Source organism: Oncorhynchus tshawytscha, linkage group LG02 (assembly GCF_018296145.1).
Source record: "Oncorhynchus tshawytscha isolate Ot180627B linkage group LG02, Otsh_v2.0, whole genome shotgun sequence".
NCBI lineage: Eukaryota > Metazoa > Chordata > Actinopteri > Salmoniformes > Salmonidae > Oncorhynchus > Oncorhynchus tshawytscha.
Genome location: NC_056430.1, coordinates 38,445,528 through 38,469,306, shown reverse-complemented (window position 1 = coordinate 38,469,306; position 23,779 = coordinate 38,445,528). Strand labels below are relative to the sequence as shown.

At 41.9% G+C, this 23,779-nt stretch overlaps 1 protein-coding gene across 4 annotated transcripts; it reads right to left on the bottom strand.

Annotated features, from left to right (window-relative positions):
* Nucleotides 1–347: 347 nt before the first annotated feature.
* On the bottom strand, nucleotides 348–12,526 carry stx16 (syntaxin 16). Of its 4 annotated transcripts, none has more exons than XM_024375807.2 (9): nucleotides 12,025–12,525; nucleotides 5,113–5,124; nucleotides 4,868–4,975; nucleotides 4,423–4,563; nucleotides 3,122–3,284; nucleotides 2,833–2,921; nucleotides 1,977–2,120; nucleotides 1,702–1,782; nucleotides 348–1,574 (listed from the first exon to the last, which is right to left on the bottom strand). In XM_024375807.2, exons 1-9 carry the CDS (start codon nucleotides 12,154–12,156, stop codon nucleotides 1,473–1,475), a joined length of 972 nt encoding a protein of 323 aa, XP_024231575.1. In that variant the 5' UTR covers nucleotides 12,157–12,525; the 3' UTR covers nucleotides 348–1,472. The 4 variants fall into 4 exon arrangements, with proteins under 4 accessions (XP_024231575.1, XP_024231593.1, XP_024231585.1 ...); XM_024375825.2 differs by having other exon boundaries at nucleotides 12,076–12,523; XM_024375817.2 differs by lacking the exon at nucleotides 5,113–5,124 and having other exon boundaries at nucleotides 12,025–12,526.
* Nucleotides 12,527–23,779: the final 11,253 nt, after the last annotated feature.

Genomic DNA, 23,779 nt, shown 5'->3' with positions numbered 1-23,779 from the left:
ACCAAAGATTATGTAAGGAATAATCAACGGAGGGGCTTATGAGTTCTATGGGGAATAATACACGACGTGCAACTGCCCTTTTAACGGAGTTGCATTATTTTACAGAGAACGCATAGAGCCCGGAGATGATTCTCTTTCATACCATGGCTATAATTTAACATTAGCCACTAGACGTGTGTTTACTAGATGGCGACACAGACTTGCTAACCAAACCATCTGTCCTAGCTTGCTATTATGAAAATCGAATTCAACAATCAATACTGTTTTAAACTAGACTTTTGCTTTCAAAAGCTGCTCAAAGTAAAACATTTTCCCCCCAAAAGTAAAATGCTTCATAAGAAACAGAGTAGTGTGAGAAAAAGGTACTCAATTTTTAATTGATTTTGTAGTGGAATGGGCAAAGTCATTTCTGAGATCAAGGCTTGATCACAATTTTCATCCCCATACTTTAGGCCAAAGACACAATGTAGGCTACTCAATACATCTTTGTCATATTAGACAAAAAACGTTGAACTTTTATACAATTTAAATTCAAAATAAATAATTATAATTTCATATTATACAGGAGACCTTTCACAGCCATGAAACCAAACCCATCAGTCTTTCGATATGTGCAAACTGTGAGGGATAAAAGACAAGAACAAACTGAACTGATGTGTTAGTTAGCGATATCGGACAATAGAAGGTCATGAAACAAAAGAAAGCAGTCATCAAGTGATCTAAATGTGCAAATTCATTAAAGACACTACTCTTGGTAGACATGATGGTCAACTACAGCTCTTAACCCAAAAGGTTGTCTTTGGTATTCAATGAATCAGCTATTGTAGTTTTTCAGCCACTGAGATGCAAACCTTGTCATTTCTCTCTAAAAAAGTAACCATGATAAAGTGAAAAATCAAATGCAAAAATGACCAGGGTCGTGTAGAATCGCCACGAGACACAAATGTTCCTTGTTCATAGACATTCAATATTCATCTAGTTGAGTTGTCAGGATTCTTCTCTTGAAAACAGACATTGGAGGGCAGGGCTTACAGCTATAGCTTACAATAAAACTGGACATATGATGCTTACGCTCACACAAGCAAACCACTTATTTGCTTGAAAAACAAGCAAAATGTGTGGCCATGCCAATTAATCAGTAGTCTTCCACAAGGGAATATAAGGAGTGTTTTTTCTGTGTTTGTTTGCAGCAGGAACCATGACAGATGGAGGGTACAGTCATGTTTAAGAGGGTATTGGGGCGGACAGTGGCCATGTGTGCAGGCCAGTAGAAAAGTGAAATAGGAACTCTCCCTGGCTGTCCTCTCTTAGGGATCATGCATTCAATACATCTTCATGAGCCATACAGAGAGAGATTCGGGAAGGGTGATTGGAAAGTTGGACAGATTGTACTTTAAACGATACTGACAGACACTCCTCACACAAGCACACATAGATACACACAGACATACCAAAAGCAAAGGAATGCATCACTAGAACTTGGTCCCAAATAGAATAAGTATTAGAACAACAACTATAACAGTAAGAATTAAAATAACCAGCATCTTTCGGTTTTTCTTCTGATACTGTTCAGCCTGCAAGAAAACAAAGAGAGAAAATGTTTTAACTAAGTTTGTTGGCAAGATAACATCGTTCCCTTTTTTGTGGACATAATCAACAATTAGGCTGAAACATCAACAATTTTTAACATTGTGTCCTCACCTTTTGTAACTGTTTTAACCCCTCGTCTGTTTTGACACACGATTGCTCCACATTGAAGTCAATTCTGTCAAGTACTGTGCCCTGATATTGGAGAAAGCAAATCAGATTGAAGACAAAGTCATTTTTTTAAAAATTAGTTTTATAGTGATGTAAATCAGATATTCATATTACTGCAGAGTCAAATGAAATTATGGATAAATGGACTGTATAGCTTAAACTTTATTTCCATATAATTGTCGTGTTTCCAAACACTGAAAATGGTTTCCCTCACAGACCTGTTCCACCACCATTCCTGCCAGGTCTCGGAAAATCTCATTCAGGTCGGTGATGGACTGGACTATCTGTCGGACCTCTCTCTCACGTTCCTCCACCATCACTGTGTTCTGCTCTACCAGGACCAGCTGGTCATCTGTAAACCCCTGGGCGAGATCAGAGATATTGGCTCAGCGAGATATAACTTTGTCTGCATCCCAAAATGGTGCCATATTCCCTTTATAGTGAACTACTTTTTTTTTTTTTTGTGGTATCCAATTGTTAGAAGATACTATCTTGTCTCATCGCTACAACTCCCGTACGGGCTCGGGAGAGACGAAGGTCGAAAGCCATGCGTCCCCCGAAACATAATCCAACCAAGCCGCACTGCTTCTTAACACAGCACGCATCCAACCCGGAAGCCAGGCGCACCAATGTGTCAGAGGAAACCCCGTGCACCTGGCCACCTGGTTAGCGTGCACTGCGCCCGGCCCGCCACAGGAGTCGCTAGTGCGCGATGAGACAAGGATATCTCTAGTGTAAATAATAGTGTGATATTTATAATGGAAAGTATGTGAACATTTTTGGTGGCTATCCAAATAAATCATGTGGTATCAGATGAGTATTGTTAAAATTTAAAGGTGTTACATTGCGATAAAGCACAACACCCATTGATTTTCACAACACCCATTGATTTTCATTAGGCTTCAAGTCTACTTATTGGAACTCACATTCTTGTTACATTTAGCAAAAACAAGACATTTGTCTATGCATTACTATATTAATTTAACCAGGATATTATATTTTTCCTGAGAGATATGCATGAACACCTATGCTGATCAGGTAAATGTCAAAATACACTGTCAGTTCCAAGCTCACCATTTCATATAGTGCCAGGTCTTCATCCTCCTCCATTAGAGGACCGGAGTCAAAAAAGTGTTTGGATCTCTCCTCACGATTCTTCATGCCTGTAACAGAAAGCATCAACATTATGACAATAAAAGAGACATATGATATGAGGGTGGAGGTGAAAACAAAGATACATGTAGAGAGTGTTTGTGTAAGGAGAGAGAGAAGTGAGGGATGGAAGACTTGAAACTAATAGAAAGAAAACAATTCAGAAAGGATAGTTGCGAGGTATAGGAGTAAATACTGAGTGAGTGCTTACGTTTCAGATAGCTGGACTGCGTGTGTCTGAAGTTGGTGGACAACTCTTGCAGGCTCCCTGCCAATGAGGACACCACATTTCTCAGCAGCCTCTCCTCCTGCTCTGTGCAGTGGCCACAGCGAGTCTGCAGACCTGTCACTGCACGCTGACACCGGTGGAACATCTACACAGACAAAGGAGAGAGCAATACATCTTTGCCATAAGACAAAAGACCTTTGTACAATTTAAATTCTAAATAAATAATTATCAACACAGACCCAAGAAAATGAGAGCACGGAGAAATGCTCACTGAAAAATATTTTTCTTATTCTACTATATAACAAGAATGGCCAATAATTGTTGACATACAGTATTACATCAGAAGGCTCTATTTACCGTAGCCCCTTATAAAAGCCACAAACGTTAACATGTACAAGAAGTCTTAAATATGATCAGATCATACTAACAAATTAATATTCATAACAATAAGTTAGGAACTCATAATTGTCATACTTGAGTAAAAGTAAAGATACCTTAATAGAAAATGACTCAATAAAAGTCACCCAGTAAAATACTACTTGAGTAAAAGTTTACAAGTATTTGGTTTTAAATATACTTGTATCAAAAGTAAATGCAATTGCTAAAATATACTCAATTATCAAGAGTAAAAGTATAAATCATTTCAAATTCCTTATATTAAGCTAACCAGACAGCACAATTGTTATTATTTTTACAAACAGAGCACACTCAGACATAATTTACAAATTAAGCATTTGTGTTTAGTGAGTCCGCCAGATCAGGGGCAGTAGGTATGACCAAGGATGTTCACTTGATAAGAGTGTGAATTGGACAATTTTCCTGGCCTGCTAACAATTCCAAATGTAAGAAGTTCTTCAGGGAAAATGTATGGAGTAAAAAGTACATTATTTTCTTTAGGAATGTAGTAGAGTAAAAGTTGTCAAAAATATAAATACTGTAGTAAAGTGAAGTACAGATACCCAAAAAAGTATTTGTACTCAAGTACTTTACACCACTGCATAGGCATGGGCTTTTCCAGAAGGCCACTTATGAGGTGTGTCACCTTTTGCCTCAGCAGGTTTCCTATGTAGTAATAATAAATGTGACTTCTCTTCAAAGTTATTTCAATGTGGTTTCTTTCAAATGGGGTTTATTGTATAGAATGTGGTTTCTTTCAAAGGGGTTTCTTGTTTGCCTCAGCGGGTTTCCTATGTAATAACAGTTATAATTGTAGTAGTGACTTCTCTTCAAAGTTCTTAAAATGGGGTTTCTTGTATAGACTCCCATCTCTGTCACTGACCTACCTGAGTGATCTCCTGAGTGGTGATCTCTATGGCATGCTCCTCTTCACTGCTGTCATCGAGGGTAGGGCGGTTCATGTGCTTGTCATGGAGGGCGGCCAGCTCCTTCATTTTCTGACGGACCCGTGTGATTTCATACTGAATCTGATAGCCCACGCAACCACAGGATTTACACATGAGAGGTACGAGAAAACTAGACACCGAAAGATCCAAAGTTCCAAATAAGAAATCCATTTTAAAGAAAGATGAGTGAGATTGGATTTAGGAATTTTATATAGACTAATACATATTAGGCCTACATTTTCTAAAGTATCTAGCTTAATAGTTTCATTGTTTGTGATGGTGAAATTAAGCATTTGAAGAATGCTGCTTTGAGAAGAGACTAGTAATAAACATAATAATAAACTTTTCATACTGAAGTAGTTAAGAGCATGTGATTGTTTCTTACCTCAACGACCCCATCTACCCACTTGGGAGGCAGTCTCTTGGTGACTCCGATGGCAGCTTCTGGGTCCAGACTGATCCCTGAGACCAAGGCCATGCGGTCATCAGCCAACTGACAGTAAAACCATACACATTACACAGTTATCACTACCCATTTGAAACATTGTTTGCAGACTTTCCAACCAATACAAAGCATGGTTTATTATTTTTTCTGTGTGACAGTTTGGATACGAGGAGATTAGACAGTACCTCATCAAGCTCCTAATGTGATTGGCAGACCCCAGCGAAGTCCCATCCAATGAGGAGAGAGGGAGAGGTGAGATGAAGTAAGACAGCAGTGACAGTAAGTGAGACCCAGACAAAAAGCAGTGATCAGCTTCACACAGAAACATTTTGCATGCACTCGCAGACACTGTTTAAAGAGGGATCATACACTTTGCAAAATGTCTCATTTTGAGTCACCAGATTGTGTCTGAAAAAATGTCTAATGAATTTTATGTCAATCAATTGAGGTTCTTCAAACCTGTGAAATCCCCCTTTAAAATGTATCTGAGAAATCTATAAAAATTGTGAGGAACAAATCATTGGATATGCAATAAAAAATTCCTGTGATATATTAATATATATACACATACACACGGTCGGAATAATACTGTGAAATTGTAAAAATTATGAAAATGCCCTTTTAGTGTAAGAGCTGTTTGAAAAGACCGCCCGGAATGTCAGCATGTTTTGAAGGGTTGGAGCTTTGGCCTGCCTGGGGACATCACACCAATAATGTTTGTACCATGTATTGTGCTGCTACGAAGTTGTGTTGCTGCCATGTTGTGTTATTACCATGTTGCCATGTGTTGCTGTCATGCTATGTTGCCATCTTAGGTCTCTCTTTATGTAATGTTTTGGTGTCTCGTTGTGATGTGTATTTTCTTTAGTCTGACGACTAAAACATACAGAGCTTCCCGAAGACTCTGTGCATGTGCAGATCACCTTCTGCGTATGTGCACACTCAGTAACCAGTTTATTAGGTACACTAGTACCGGGCCAGAACCACCTTTGCCTCCAGAACAGCTTGAATTCTCTGGGCAATGAAGCATTGCTCAATTGGTATCAAGGGACCTAACGTGTGCCAGGAAAACATTCCCCACACCATTACACCACTGCCACCAGCCTGTACTGTTGACACCAGGCAGGGTGGGGCCATGGACTCTTGCTGCTTATGCCAAATCCTGACTCTGACATCAACATGATGCAACAGGAACCGGGATTCGTCAAACTAGGCAATGTTCTTCCACTCCTCAATTGTCAGGTATTGGTGACTGCGTGCCCACTGGAGCCGCTTCTTGTTTTTTAGCTGATAGGAGTTAAACCCGGTGTGGTCGTCTGCCGCAATAGTCCATTTGTGACAAGGGCCGACGAGATATGGGTTCTGCACACCACCATTGTACTGCGCCGTTATCTGCCTGTTTGTGGTCCGCCTGTTAGCTTGCACGATTCTTGCTATTGTCCTACGACCTCTCATCAACGAGCTGTTTTCGTCCACAGGACCACCAGTGACTGGATGTTTGTCGCACCATTCTCTGTAAACCCTAGACACTGTCGTGCATGAAAAGCCCAGTTTCTGAGATACTGGGACTGGCACCGACGTTCATACAACGCTCAAAATCACTTAGATCACTTGTTTTGCCCATTCTAACACTCAATCGAACAGTAACTGACTGCCTTGATGTCCGCTTTATATAGCAAGCCACGACCACGAGACTCACTTTCTGTAGGAGCAAACCATTTTCGTGAACAGGGTGCTGTACCTAATAAATTCTCTACACACAGAGAACAGGCTACTCAGGCAAATGGTGCTTGTTTATTAAAGTTAGAACAAGCTGAATCAATGTCTGCAAGATCTCACAATATTCTACATAACAGAACCAAATATAATAGCACAACGTTACCTTAAGACAAAAACACCACAGCATTTAATTGTGAATGATAATTCTTAAAGTTTTACCCATAGTAACCAACTATCAGATCTCAATCAGTATAATGGGGATTTGAATTTTGACCTTGAGTTATATAGTGTTGTTTTGAATGATGTACACTGAGCAAATTTTAGAGAACATGTTGTTAAACTGTAGCATAGCTTATCTGTGTATTTTGCCTAGAGACGCACATGGTTGAGTTTTAGCCTCATGAGAAAAACCAATTGTATTTTTGTCTTACAGTAACATTACATTGTGCCATTACATTTCGGTTCTGTTATATGATCTTGCAGACATTGAGTGAGCTTGATCTAACTTCCCCCTAGTAGCCTGTTCTCCGCACAGGGGTGCGTTCGAGCAGATCACTTTTGTCAAGACGTTGACCAACGTTGGTCTCCGCCTTTCAAAGTGTGTTGCATAACGGGTATAAAAAAAAGTTGCCACTACATGTCGACTGCATGAACTACACAAAAATCATGTGATCAAAAGTCATGCCGTTTTTGATGAAGTCAGGTTCAAGTCGCTGCAGTGTCTCCTCGCCAACTGCACCATGCAGCCATCACTTGCATTTTGGTTGGCACTATTTGTCAACCAATCATTTGGGGTGTTTTTGTTTGACCCACGAGAACGTGGCCAAAGATGTGACTGAAACAGGAACCAACTTTTCCTCGATACTAAAGCTACAGGGGATACAAATGAAAGTGATATTTGAGACCTCTTTAACCAATTAATCGTACACATTAGGTTTTCAGTTTGTGATATAGGGGTATAGAAAAGTGTATTTGGACATTTATAAAGAAAAACTTGTATAAACAATGTTGATCTGAGCCTGGCTGTTGAAAAACCACTATAGTGTCCGACTTTCGGCTGTCGCAGATTCATATCCCCCGACTTCACTTGCCGACAGTTGGATCCACAGCCACTCTGAATTAGTTACAGGGATACTTCAGGATTTTGGCAATGAAGCCATTTATCTACTTCCCCTGAGTCAGATGAAATCATAGATACCATGTCTCTGCATCCAGTATGAAGGAAGTTAGAGGTAGTTTCGCAAACCAATGCTAACTAGCATTAGAGCAATGACTGGATGTCTATGGTATCTACTACTGTAGCATGCTAGCAGTTATCATAGACTTCTAGTCATTGCGCTAACTCTAGTTAGCAACTTCCTTCAAACTGCACGCAGAGACATACAAATGGTATCCACGAGTTAATCTAGGTAAGTAGATGCCAATAACAGCTAGTTTGTAGTTTTCCCCCTCCCCCAATCAGACCACTCCAAGACAGTTCTAGAAAAATTCTTGCTTGAGAAATGGTTCGAGTTTCTTTTTTTTACAATTTAAATTGAAAACAATCACTGTAAGGTACTTAATTGTTACCCATAAATTATTTGAGATAAAAATTGGAAAATTGCATTGGACATTGAACTCCCTGAGATCAATTCCAAAATGTCGACCATAATAGTAAGGCACAACGGAGGGTAGTGCGTACAGCCCAGTACATCACTGGGGACAAGCTTCCTGCCATCCAGGACCTATATACTAGGCGACGTCAGAGGAAGGCCCAAAAGAAATGTCAAAAACTCCAGTCACCCAAGTCATAGAATGTTCTCTCTGCAACCGCAAAGGAAGCGGTAGCGGAGTGCCAAGTCTAGGTCCAAAAGGCTCCTTAACAGCTTCTACCCCCAAGCCATAAGACTGCTGAACAACTCATCAAATGGACATCCCCCCCCCTTTGTTTTTACACTGCTGCTACTCGCTGTTTATTAACTATGCAGTCACTTTACCCTTACATACATGAACAAATTACCGACTAACCTGTACCCGCGCACATCGACTCAGTACTGGTACCTCCTGTATATAGCCTCGTTATTGTTATTTATTGTGTTACTTTAAATTTTAGTTTATTTTTTACTTTTGTTTATTTAGTAAATATTTTCTTAACTCTTTCTTGAACTACATGGTTGGTTAAGGGCTTGTAAGTAAGCATTTCACGGTAAGGTCTACCTACACCTGTTGTATTCGGCGCATGGAGGCTCCAGAGTGGCGTAGCGGTCGAAGGCACTGCATCTCAGTGCTAAAGGCGTCACTACAGACCCTGGTTCGATCCCGGGCCATGATCAGGAGTCCCATAGGGCGGTGCACAATTGGCCCAGCGTCGTCTGGGTTAGGGGAGGGTTTGGCCGGGGTAGTCCGTCATTCTAAAATAAGCATTTATTCTTAACTGACTTGCCTAGTTACATTAAGGTTAAATAAAATAAATGTGACAAATACAATTTGATTAGTAGCAACCTATTGAGGTAAAGACGCTCATCTTCAGGAACTAGGCCTACATACATTGGGTCAGTGAAGTGTGATATGAGTGTGTGTGAAGGCAAAGATATAGGGCTAGCCTATGTCCCCGATCCCCAAATGATTAGCCTAACCACAGAACCATTTCATATAGGCCCAGAGAAAGGAAAGATGCAGGACAACAATTAGTATTATAAAAGAGGATTTTGATATGCAGATCACTCAGCATGAGCATGCAGATTGCAGTACGCCATACAAGAGACACAGTGACAAAAACAAGCACCTCAGAAATATCCATCAGATAAACTCAAAGCCTAGTAACCACCGGATTTGCTCTTTGATCCAAACAAACATTTGATAGTTGGTGCTATCAGTGCCATAAATAACCTATCCAAGCTACTATCCACAATCAGGTGAATTTTTCAAAGTCTGGATTGAGATCTACTATGAAGCTGCTTCACACAATAACCGTCCCAGAGTCAAAACACCTACAAGCCCAGAAGGAGGGTGAATGAATGAGCGACTGAAAGGGAAAACCAAACAATATAGAGTTTCGAAACTATACAAAGGAAATTAGGCTACAAGATATTATAGACTTACATAGAAAGTATTTGTAAAAGACCCGGCATCCTGGTCAATAATGAAAAATAAAAGATATACAGTACCAGTCAAAAGTTTGAATGAGTAGGTGTGTCCAAAGGTTTGTCTTTATTTTTACATTGTAGAATAATGGACATCAAAACTATTAAATAACACATGGAATTATGTAGTAACCAAAAAAAAGTGTTAAACAAATCTAAATATATTTTATATTTAAGATTCTTCAAAGTAGCCACCCTTTGCCTTGATGACAGCTTTGCACACTCTTGGCATTCTCTCAACCAGCTTCACCTGGAATGCTTTTCCAACAGTCTTGAAGGGAGTTCCCAAATGTGCTGAGCACTTGTTGGCTGCTTTTCCTTCACTCTGCGGTCCAACTCATCCCAAACCATCTCAATTGAGTTGAAGTCAGGTGATTGTGGAGGCCAGATCATCTGATGCAACACTCCATCACTCTCCTTGGTCAAATATCCCTTACACAGCCTGGAGGTGTGTTGGGTCATTGTCCTGTTGAAAAACAAATGATAGTCCCACTAAGCGCAAACCAGATGGGATGGCGTATCGCAGCAGAATGCTGTGGTAGCCATGCTGGTTAAGTGTGCCTTGAATTCTAAATAAATCACAGACAGTGTAACCAGCAAAGCAATCCTACACCATCCCAACTCCTCCTCCATGCTTCACGGTGGGAACTACACATGCGGATATCATCCGTTCACCTATTCTGCATCTCACAAAGACACGGAGGTTGGAATCAAAAAATCTCAAATTTGGACTCATCAGACCGAAGGACAGATTTTCGCAGGTATAATGTCCATTGCTTGTGTTTCTTGTCCCAAGCAAGTCTCTCCTTACTGTGGTCCTTTAGTAGTGGTTTCTTTGCAGCAATTCGACAATGAAGGCCTGATTCACAGTCTCCTCTGAACAGTTGATGTTGAGATGTGTCTGTTACTTGAACTCTGTGAAGCATTTATTTGGGCTGCAATTTCTGAGGCTGGTAACTCTAAACGTATCCTCTGCAGCAGAGGTAATGCTGGGTCTTCCTTTCCTGTGGTGGTCTTCATGAGATCCAGTTTCATCATAACACTTGATGGTTTTTGTAACTGCACTTGAAGAAATGTTCTTGACAAAGTTCTTGCCATTTTCCAGATTGACTGACCTTCATGTCTTAAACTAATGATGGACTGTCGTTTCTCTTTGCTTATTTGAGCTGTTCTTGCCATACTATGGACTTGGTCTTTTACCAAATAGGGCTATCTTCTGTATACCACCCCTACTTTGTCACAACACAACTGATTGGCTCAAACGCATTAAGGATAGAAAGAAATTCCACAAATCAACTTAACAAAGCACACTTGTTAATCGAAATGCATTCCAGGTGATTTGTTTAACACTTTTTTGGTTACTACATGATTCTACATGTGTTATTTAATAGTTTTGATGTCTTCAATATTATTCTACAATGTAGAAAATAGTACATATAAAGAAAACCCTTGAATGAGTAGGTATCCACACTTTTGACTGGTACTATATTTCAGTGCAGAATGTATGAAATTAAACAATGACCAACAGTGCAAACTAGGTATTCTAAAAATTCTAGCATACAAATATCTTAGTAACAACCATATTGATCTAAAGAGCATTAAATACGTTTTAAAAGAACAGTTTACCAGGCACAGGATCAACTAAATCTATAACTGAAACAACAGCACCATCTAGCCTAATCGAGAGGTTGAGGCATGCAATTCACTAAGGCAAAAGGGCAAATACAGAACCCACACACTATCAACAAACACCTCATGAAATGTAACATGTAGATTGTTACATTTGACCATCTGTATAACAAAAGACAAGCCAAGTCATTCCAGCATGCACTGTTGTTGTGACTTATTAAGTATTGAACATTGCCCCTAAAAATGCATTTCATGTTCTACCTTTATCTTTTACTTAGTTGCTTACTCTGACAAATGCATTCCTTCAATTGACTATCATGGCAAAGGAAAATGCACCCTCTTTGATGATTGGTAGCAAACGGAGCTGGTCAAATATTTTGGCAAGACAGGAAATGCAAGTCGAGGGCATCAGTACTCCAAATGCATACCTCTAACATGACTCAATGCAAATGAACGCATCTAGCTTGACAGCTATACGCAGCCAACATCAGGTTAATGCTGGGTAGATAGCTAACTAGCGAGTGACTAAGGAAGATATTTAATCAAGTTACGGCTAACATATGAATGTGTTAACTATCATAACACACAAATCAAATGTCAAATCCAGACGATTAACGTTAGACTCACCGCAGCATTGCTACGTGTACTCAGAGTACGACGGGGGTCGTATGTACTCACTTGCTCAGCCAATATCTGCCGATTTTGGATGGCATTGTTCCGCATTAATAAGAAGGCATCGGTCAGGCGCCTAGTCGCCATGATTAATTTACACACGAAGGATGTACAGCTATCAGATAACAAACAGTGGCAACGACGAGAACCTAGCTAGCTAACGTTAACTTACTAGTAAGTTACAATACAAGGAAAGTTAGCTAACGTGAGCTAGCCAGCAAAACAGCAGGCACACTCGCCGACCGGCTAATCGATGGGTTCTTCCGTTTTCTATCTTCACAATAACATATACTTTATCTGTAGCTTTCACGAAATGCATAAATAAAACCATAAAATACGAACGATACGGTTTGTTTTCAATGAAAAGTGGAAAGGATAGAGCGGGTCGGTGGTAAAAGAACGGCCTTCTCTAGCTACGTGGAACGGGTGCGTTCGTACATTCACTCAGGCTCTCTCGTCCGACTGTGCTAGAGCGCAGAATAACTGACGAATTTACCAATGTTGAATAGGGCCGCTGTCACTAAATGTCGTCAAAAAAAAACGGAATTAAATTGTTGCCAGCAGCACAGTCACCAACGCTCTGGATAACATGAAAACAACCTAACCGGCTCTGCTAGGGCGGGTAAATGGTCAGAGTGAGGTGTTCGCTCATTTGTGTCTGGAAGAAGCTAGCTAACGTTAATTTGTATGCTTGCCTGCCGTTAAGTGGCCAGAACGCTCGGATCAACCCTACTCCTCGGCCAGAGCGTGCGCTCTGAACACTCCGAGAGCGAAACGCTCAGCGTTTATGAACGGACAACGCTCGGAATATACGAGGGCCCATGGGCACTCTGGTACTCCAGATTGAATTTACGAACGCACCCGTAAATACACAGTAAACCCAGAGGCGCAACATCGGAAGTCTTCCGGGACTGCTTGCGAAACAGGCCAAGCAGACCAGGGCGGGGTTTGAGGTTTGAGAAGTCAATGAGAGAAGTGAAAAGTATTCCTCAGTTGTTCATTTTCTCGAAATCTAAAAGCACAACCTATATTGGAGACAATGTGTTAAGTAGTTGAACATGTTATTACTCAAACTTTGGGAAAGTGACAAACTGACACGTTTTTATTTTAGTCAAAAACTCATTTATACCGAAAGACTCTTTCATTTTGACCGCTTGCACATGCGCAGTTTGGCTCGAGACGACCGTTAGACCCGATGAGGTGTTTCTGCGTATGAGTTTAGCTAGCAAACGTCGCCATGACATCGCCTACAAGTGTGATCGGGGGTTTCTATTGGATAAATCTATCTTCATACTGTACTGTCTTTGGCAAGATCGAATCAACACTTTTATAATAAAAGTCCTCCTTTTAATTGAAGACCCCTATAAAGATAATTGTTTTTTTTAAACCTCAATAAAACTACATCTAATCATCATTGAAATTCATATTTTGTTATATTTTCATATAATTAACTGTTATATTTGATCAAATAAATACATGAAAACGAGAACATACATTTTTGTTTTTTTTCCGGGTCAATCCGACCCTAGTGTTCCAGTCCACAGATATTTTGGAAGGAGAGTTCAAATAATGAATATAATAATAAAGGATGCATTATATGTAGTTCTGGAATACATAGTATTATATGGTAATACAATCATTGCCATATATAACTGAGGAATATATTCGTTTTTAAAGAGAAAATCTATTTCACCCACGTCAGTATTGGCGCTACCCAATCAGCAACCTTCCCATTGGAAGGTGTAGCTCGCGTGCTTCCATAAATGCGTAGCGAATGGCTGAGGATAAACTACATAATAAGTCTAACAATTTGTATTTACAGTGGCAGTAAATGGAGAGGAAGAGAGATTCATGTTCTCTGTAGACGGTTTATTTGCTGATTCATTGTCTGATGATAACGTATACAAATTAATCGGTCAAGAGTTAAAGATCAGCCAGGTGTTCAGCGCCTGTTCACGATTTACTCCATTATTACAGTGACTGGCTTAAGTTTTTCAGAACATGATAAATAAAGCTTTGTTTATTAGTAGTGCATTTAATACAGTAGTCTTGTGCAAAGACTGCAATGAGATGCATTGTTGTATTTACCGTACTGTTTGTTACATAGGCGCTTCATCTATGCCGCTATTTTGAGGAAAACACTCAACCTGAAGGGAAAGCGCAGAGACTGGTAATTGTTGGCATTTTGGCAGCACGATTGGGTACTATGTTGGTTCATTCTTTGTCCGTCCAGTAGAGGTCAGTAATGATGTTCAGTAGCAGCCACTGTTATTTAATTCGCCTGAATCATAATTGTAAAACATTTTAATATCCGTTAACATATTTTTAATAGCCATTCCTATGACACTGTTCCATCATGTCACAAACATTAGCCTACAAATGCGCTTTTCTGAGACTTTGAAACACTAAAAATAGGTATAAATCACATTAATTTATGGGTTATTTACCTCATATTTCCCACTCTTACAGGAGCGGATGTGACCTTGACAAACCTCCCCCTTGCTGTCCCTTAACTGCAAAGCAATGTCTCAGCAAACATGCCATCTTCCGGCTGGCCTTCTTATGCCCCCTCCGTCCTCTCCCTCTCCTGGGTCCAGGACCAGGACAGCTTCCCTTCAAACTGGGACCCTGGTGCTGGGTGCAGATATTGTGTACCTGTCTGAGACTTACCCCCTCCTTCTGGACACACTGGCTCACCTGAGCAAGGACAGGACTGTGACGTACCTCTCATCCAAGATGCGAGGAGATCACGGGACACCTAGCTTCTACTGAGACACTCTGCCTCCATAGAAGGTTCCATGTAGAGCTTTTGCACCGCTACCCCACACAGAACATCAACATCTACCGCGCTACTCAGAGAGGGAAGTTGTGACCACAATGAGACTGGATAGGGTTGGAAGACTGTGATGAACAGTTGAATAGGTTGAGACCTGGAGGGGAATAACACAACAGTGAATCATCTGGTCAAGAGGGAGTCTTCTAGACATCCTCTCTGAGACAAGTATATGACTGTTACCAGTATTTTACTGCCAGAACACATATACCCTGACACATTACTATGGTCAGATAGAAAAGGAAGAACACGCACACATACAAAAACATTTTGTATGCGCTGGATACCAAAGGAGAGACTTTTTAATAGACATTAAAGAGCAACGGCTCCTCACTCAATTTTGAGTATTATTTTACACAAATATACACCAATATGTGTTCATGTTGAAGTAAGAAACAGAGATAAAATAATACTTTGTGAGCAGTAAAAGTAGTGCACAGATATTTTTCCTGTCTTTGTCAGGTTACTACAGTCAAATCATGTGAAGTTGTGTTTGATCCAGTTTGATGAAGTGCTCTATTGTAGAGGTTGAAGGGGTTGTTGATTACTAGTTAAAATATTGTTTATACCATGACCATCCACTTGCAGAACGTTTTTGTCAACATCGACAGATTCTGCCCCCACTCCCCCTCCCTCTGCCTGTACATACTTCATCCCCTCTCTTCTGCTCTCTGCTGATGTGTAGAGTTTCTGTTCAGAAAAGAAAAGCCTGTTTGTTCCGCTGGAGAGTTTCAAAGAAAGAGAGACCGGCGGTCTTCCCCCCTCCATCTCTCTCTTTGCTATAGCACTCCCGACAAAACAACAGATCCCTATCTATATTCAGAGTCTGCTCTCCACCAGCGATCCACAGAGTCCCCACACTAGAAACTGTCATTCACTGAGTGTGTAATAATCCTTTGATCAACATTGATATAGACCTTAATTGTAACGATAATGCCCAATGCAGGTTGGACGAGAAGTAACTTAAGGTACAACATAAAATACAATGTTATATGCATTACTTTAAAATGCTTATTGTGCCTGTAAGATAAATTCATACTTTTTGAATTATCAAATGATTGATTTGGCAGCAAAACTTCAAAGAAATAAAGTAAATTAAATGTTTTTTTAAATGTTGCAACGGAATATCCTTGTCTGCTTTGTCGGTATAATTGATTACTTGTTGTTATGCTTCTTACAGTTCTTTTTTACTTTGTTTTGTAATGTCAGTCACGAGAGGTAATTTATGGTACAACATAAAATACAATGTTATATGCATTACTTTAAAATGCTTATTGTGCCTGTGTAACAGTATAACTTTAGACCGTTCCCTCGCCCATACCCGGGCGCGAACCAGGGACCCTCTGCACACATCAACAACTGACACCCACGAAGCATCGTTACCCATCGCTCCACAAAAGCCGCGGCCCTTGCAGAGCAAGGGGAACTACTACTACTACTACTGCAAGGTCTCAGAGCAAGTGACGTCACCGATTGAAACGCTATTTAGCGCGCACCGCTAACATCCGTTACACCTGTAAGATAAATTCATATTTTATATGCATTACTTTAAGCACATCAACAAAGTGAAGCATGTCAACCATCAGTGTCATTTCAGCATTGTACAAGCTAACATGACAATCAAATTACTTCAAATCAAATCTTATTGGTCACATACACATGGTTAGCAGATGTAAATGCGAGTGTAGCGAAATGCTTGTGCTTCTAGTTCTGAAAGGAGGACATCATTGGAAAGATATCATCTTGTATAGTGTCATCCTCAAATCTCCCACCCCTGCAGTCCCTAATCCTCAATCTGACCCCCATGCTTTCAGTTAGTCAGTCCCAATAAATTCATGGTGGACAGCCTTTGTCACCCCCAAACAATTGACTTCAGCCAAAAAACGCTGAAGTAAGCGTTTGGGAGCAACCGTTGTTTTTTGAACTACTATGCCACATTGGTATGTACAGACACAGTCCATTTTCCCACTTCTCTCATCCTTCTAGCTGTCAGTCTACAGAAGGTGACTGAGTGGGGGATGTTTGTTTTGACCAGGAGACTGTGCCTTTTAAAATACTTTAATTAAAGAATTCCGTTGTGATGTTTTGACTGGGAAAGTTGGATGTGCACAAGAGGAGGAAGGCCTCTCTGGCACTGACAGGGGAGTGAGGGTGTGTGGCATGAGGAGGGGGGCTCAATATCATTCTCTTTTTAAACAAGCTGCCCAGTTGGCGTGGACAGCATCAGACCATACCCTAACAGCAAGGACCTTCATCCAGACGCGCTGACCAGCGGTATGTGTGATGTGACAGTCATTGGATTATTATGTGCTATAACTATATTTTTAGTTCATATTTATACAAACCCACACTTGTTGACATTTGTATGCAAGTCTGGACTATAAAAGTGTAGTTTTCAATAGTGAATCTGCATCTCATTTGATGAAACAGAGAAAACATATTTTTCAAAATTCTAAGAGCTATTCTGTAGTCAAAAAGGCATACATTAGGGATAAAATAATAACATCATTTTTTCCTTCTACAATAATTTCAGAAGTCAGAAGTCAGTCCATGGTTTTAAACCTAGTGTGATGGAGTTCTGGTCTGGGAGTCAGGGGCAAACGCCCCTGTATGCCAAATTTGGGACTGTTCCTGGACGAAACTTTGCACATGCGTGAGTTCAGTTCACTTTAAGCTGTTTCAAGGTGATAGTGTGTTTGTCTCTGTGAGAAACATTAACAAATAGCTATAGTCTGTTTAGATTGTTTTGCTGTCTCTTTGTTTGCGAACAGAAGAAGGGCAGAATGTCCATAATCCTAAACAAAAGAAACCTGCTTGCAATAGTATCACATAAAGATCATGTAAATAAGGTTGTTTGTATTCATACAAAAATACATTTGATTTACAAGTAAAGATGGATTAACCAGAATTGACTATATTATGCAATATGTTCTTTATTGTTTATATGGGTTATTAGATGTCCTTGTAACATGTTACTACACTGTGTCCTGCAATGCTTGTTATGGGGGTAATCTCCATGTTTTATTTTCTATATCCACAGATATCAGGACAAGCATCAGGCAGCAGATTTTCAACCGTACCTTTGTGAGCGGCAAGACCGGGCCAGGGAGCCCAGCTGTTGGACAGTACCAGGTTCTAGGACCGGAGGGGTCCTACAGGACTATACCAACGGGACTGATCAAGACCTGTCACCCTCTGCCCCTCATTTCCCCTTTGCTCTAGACAGCCAGCCTCGACAGCTTCACGGTTTGAGGGACTATCAGGCTCAAGAGAAAAGAGAGAGAGAATGGCTGGTGGGAGAGGCTCATAGAGCAGCAGCTAGGGAGAGGGAAAGGGAGTGTGAGAGGAGGATGCAGAAGGAGGTGTTGCAGAGGAGGTGGGAGCCCTGTAGTCCTGTCCACTACAGGAGGGAGCCAGCCAAGAGGAGTTTGAGCAACACTAGCTATCGGGAGTTGGAGGCCTGGGCGGCACGCTACAGCCACTCACTCCCCAGGAAGAGACGCCTGGAGGCAGGGCTATGGGGAGCCCAGGGGCCGCAGGAGAGTGAGAGAGTGCTGGAGAAAGATTCATGGGGCAACAGAGGTGGAACAGAACACAGAGCAAGTGCAATACATCTGGGGGGACTTCTTCAGCCGAGAGAATGGGGACAGTGGGAGAGAAGGGACACACAGAAAACTATGTCCCACTACTTGTCTCAGCCTGTCATTCCTGATACAACATACCCATCAGACACCAAGGAGAATGAGACAAGCTACCAGAAGAGAGTGTTTAGTCAACCTCCAGGCTACATTCCACCTCCGCCTTATAACGCCCCACATAACATTTCACCAGTAATGCAACATGCTGATAAATATACCACTGAAAAAGCAGTGGCTTCTGTGTACGCAGGGTGGAATCAGGGAGCTAGCAGACACATATACTGCACACTGCCTTCTCCAAGGAAGCAAGACAACTCTGTACTAGACTTTCATAGCGAGAGGGGAGGGGGAGATAGGTTTACAAAAGAGGATTGGAAGCAGAGGACCTGGTCTGATCCTGGAGGGCATAGGCAGCAAGGACATGCTGTAGTTGGTCAATGGACAGGTTCTTCTGCCCATCCACAGAACATCCGATCTGATAGCCTCTCACCTCTGCTGCAGTCCCCACAACAGCCTCAGACGTCCAACATCTGTGAGATGGCCAACCTCAGTGCCACCATGGAAAGGAAAGTCAGCCTAAAGAAAAGCAGAGGAGGGGAGACCATATTTTGCTTGGTGTCTCGCATGGGTGGAGCGGCAGGGTTGTCAAGTTCTCCTGAAGAACCACTAAAAACCCTTTCCCTGCCTCTCTTCACCACCTCACCTCGGACAACTGTGTCAAACAGTGAGGTAGATGGGGTATCTAGAGGCCTAGAGGAGTGTGGTGACATTAATGAATCGCATAAGCTTGCAGATGAAGTTGATTCAGCTGTGCCATCACTCCAGCATGAGTCCAGTGCTCCAGCCCAGACCCCTGCCTACAAAAGAGACAGCAATTTCAAACCTAAACTGAAGGGGGTACTAGAATGGATGGGAAGTGAGCAGGTAGCAGCCCACAGGGAGGAGCTTCTCAGGGCCATTCAGAGCCGACCAAGGCTTCAAGGAGAAGAAAGAGACCGTCAAAGCCTACCCAGTACGACGGACATTGAAGTTGCTTTGCCAGAAGGCACCCAGGTTAGTGCTTCATCCCCTGTATCCAGGAGAAAAGGGATGCAGACATTGGCTCCTGTGTCAGTCAAGTATCCCTTATGGAGGGAGCCCAGTTACATGGGCGGAGTCAAGAGTGACAATCCCTCACCTTGCTATTTGAAGGGTACTTGGAAGGAGGGCGAACCAGGTAAGGATCTGAATGATGATCATACAGAAAATAGCCCTGATGATGGCAATCATCCCCTTGATGTTGAAGTGAGGCGATTGGAGTTCAAGAGAGACACAGAGTCTGACGGAAGCAGTGGTCTTCTCGTCATCGACGCAACTTGTGTTGTAGTCAGAGTGGAGTTCATTTTCCCCCCTAAAACTGAACATGTCCAGTATTTGTGCTCACCATCTCCTAGTGACCCAGCTGAGCCTGGTCTAGACCCAAGCTCCCCTATCGACCTTAACCCAATACATAACCAAGTCAAGGAAGATACTTCACCTGAACAGAGCACTGATATATCAGCCCAGGTCTGCCCCCTGTTAGATAGTGAAGAGCCTGTGATTGATTTTAAAAAGCTAGATGTAGAAGAGCAGGTGGATAAAGATCAACATACTTACTCTGACACACCTTTCACTGAAACATACTTACCTCAGCAGAGAGAGGACATAAGCCAACTCCCTGAATCGCTCTCGCTCTCGCCCTCGCCCTCAACTTCAATTACTGATAGTAAGACATTGGAGGAGCGTGCTGAAAGGATTTTGGGGATCCCTCTTCTGAGCTGTAGTGTTCTGGATCAAACAGAGGAGGATGAGTCGCCACAGCCAAACAATGACAACAATGACTCCCTTGAGGGCCTTCCCATGATTACTCTGGAGGAGTCAGTGTCAGAAAGATCACCTGAGATTGTTCAAGCTAAAGATGACATTTCAGTTGCAGAGGCTGGTGTCACTTTAGATGCCCAGTCTTCACCAGACATAATTGTGGAGCCCAAGATGGAGGTGAGAGAACAGACATGTGATTTCTCAGTGCAGTATTCCAGTGATGGTCTGCCTGACATACAGGTAATGTATTCGCAGAAGACAGATACCACAAATGTGCCCCCATTCAAACACTGCGTTCCGGTCAGCCCGGAGGCAGGTGAAATTGGTGATGCTGGTTTTTCCCCACCCATCTCTCAGTGCCTCAACCCACAGCGAAGTTACCCTGATTCTCCCCCACACTCACCTTTAAATATGAATTCCCCCTCTAATTCAAGATCCTCATCTCCCTCTCATCACTTCTTGACTATACCCTCCCAGTTTACTTCTCAATCTGCTCCTCCTGAATCTAACACAGATCCCCTCTGTCTTCCTGAGGAAGTGCCACTCTCTAAATCAGACATAAGCTTATCCCTTCACCCTGATCCCTCTCCCTCGGTCCCACTCTCCCCCTCTAGATCTCCCTCTCTCTCAATCCCCCTCTCCCCCTCTAGATCTCCCTCTCTCTCAGTCCCACTCTCCCCCTTTCGATCTCCCCCTTCCTCTCTCTCAGTCCCCCTCTCTCCCTCTAGATCTCCCCCTCCCTCTCTCTCAGTCACACTCTCCCACTTTAGATCTCCCCTTCCCTCTCCCTCAGTCCCACGCTCCCACTTTAGATCTCCCCCTCCCTCTCTCTCAGTCCCCTCTCCCCCTCTAGATCTCCCCCTCCCTCTCCCTCAGTCCCACTCTCCGACTTTAGATCTCCCCCTCCATCTCTTTCAATCCCACTCTCCCCCTCCAGATCTCCCTCTCCCTCAGTCCCCCTCTCCCCCTACAGATCTCCTCCCCCTCCAGGCCCCTCCTCTAGACCCCAGAGTCCAGAGATACTGGTCAAGTCCTTTACCCCTGTCCTGTCCTCATCTTCCACACCAACCACACATAGAGAGGGGCCTGATTACCCCAAGTCCCTCTGGGATGCAGTGAAATGCATCCGGAAGCACACAGCACCTGATTCAGAGAATGAGGAGGAGGAGGGAGGTGAGCTGTGGGATCCAGAGAGTGCGGGTGAGGATGGTGCTCCACTAAATGAAGAGTTTGATTTGGGCATGGGGAATATGTTGTTCCAGAGTAGTGATAACCTGAGACAGGGGATCATGTTCAGCTCTGGGGGAAGTTCCCTTGAAGTAGCAAATGACTTAGAGGTGCAAAGGGATCACAAAGAGGAACACATTTTGGTAACAGATGAAAAATGCAGTGAGAAGGAGCCCAGCAGGCCGGCTGAAGATGACACGCTCTCCTGCAGCAGCACAGACAGCCACGGCTCAGGGGAAACGGTCATCATGGGGGCCGAGGGATTGTCTGACTCTGACTCTGAGACTGAGACTGATGAGGAGACAGATTGTGAAGCTGAGCACCGTGTTACTGAGGGAGAGGAATGGAGCTGCACTGTGAGGCCAGAAAGCTATGTTGTAGTGGAGGAGGAGCGAGAAGATGAGAGAGATGGGGAGGTGATGGACCCACCTGAGCTTTGTCAAAAGGAAGGCTATCTGTCTGAGATACAGGCGACAACACAACAAATTGAGGACAGGGATATGGTAAACTGTCAGAAAGCAGGGGAAGTCCGAAGCTCTGAGGGGGAGGAGAGCAGAGGTTTGGTCAATGCAACCACATCTGAAAGGTTCTCTGATGGGGCTATGGTTGATGAGGGTCAGTGTGGATGCGTGACAGTAGAGGGGCTAGAGGAGAGTGATAATGGGCAACACCATAACAATGGTGAAGGAGTTTACAGTAGTCAATGCACTGAGGTGGTGGAAAGGGTTGAGGAAATGTGTAGCAGCAATGTGACATCAGAAATGATGGATGATAAATCCTGTGACTCATCCTTAATGGAGGAGTCCTCTCAGGAGGATATTCCCTGTCAGTCAAGTCAATAAGTAGCGCTGCAAGTGGTATATCATGCTATCAGAGCATGAACTTGAACTTGCATACAATTGAAAATGAGCTAATTTACATTTTAAATTCCTTCAGAACCTTATATTGACATTGAGGACACGTCTATGTGTGTGGGATCTGACTTTTTATAGACATACAGGATTTGAAATAGTAGAACAAGGGTATTTAATTTATTAAAGAGCATTTTGCAAGACCGCCGAGATTTGTTGTATGGCAGGGTGTAGTTATTGCCAAAGCATCTCTCAATGGGTCCAATCTGTTTGCTGTGTTTTTCATTAATATTCATGCTGTGGGATTATTGGTTTAGAGATGTGCATTTTGAATTGTGCATTTTGACATACTCTGACATAATTTTGCTTCAATAATTGTGCTGTTTTAATTTAAAATTCTGTAATAAATGAACCATACTTTAGTCTGTGTAAAACATGTTTTTTCAACATCCACAATTTGTTTATTGGTTTTGGTCGCCTTTTTAAGTATTGGCATGTCCTCTTCATGATTTACATGACACAACAATAAACAACTCATTAGTCCTACTTTAAGCAAGGTGTCTTAAATATTTAATGAACAATTCATTCATATATGACAGAGATTACATTTCCATTTTGTAGAAATGAGTAAAACACACTGGAATTATTATCATAGAATGAAATGTATGCTACCATTTACTTTACAACTATTGAGGTTTGATAACTATCCTATGCAAACCTTCCTTGAATTCGTCCTACATGATGCCGATATTTTCTTACAAACCTTATTTATAAACTTTACAAATGCATTTCTATACAATTTGTGCATCACGTGAAAACGAAAGATATATTGAACATTTTCATTTACTGTTCCATGTTTTATTTATCTAATATTTGTTCTTCTGTCTTGTACAGAATACTATCTTAGTAGCAGTTAGATATTTATGTGCCATCAATACTTGGCAACTTTTTTTTGTTTGTTGCAAAAAAGCTATATAGTTAGCTACCTAGATGTTATTAGCAACATACCCTTATATTACCAGATCCTCTTCTCCTTCAGCCAGTGGAGGTCTTTATTTAAGCCCTTATCATTTCTACCATCTACAGTATATGGACGAGGTCAAATCTATTTCAATTCATGGTGTCAGAATGCACTGCTGTATTAAAACAATTCATGGTGTCAGAATGCACTGCTGTATTAAAACAATTCATGGTGTCAGAATGCACTGCTGTATTAAAACAATTCATGGTGTCAGAATGCACTGCTGTATTAAAACAATTCAGAACTAACTTGACATGTTCTGTTGCAGATTCAAATCCAGATGAACTCTTTACAGAATATA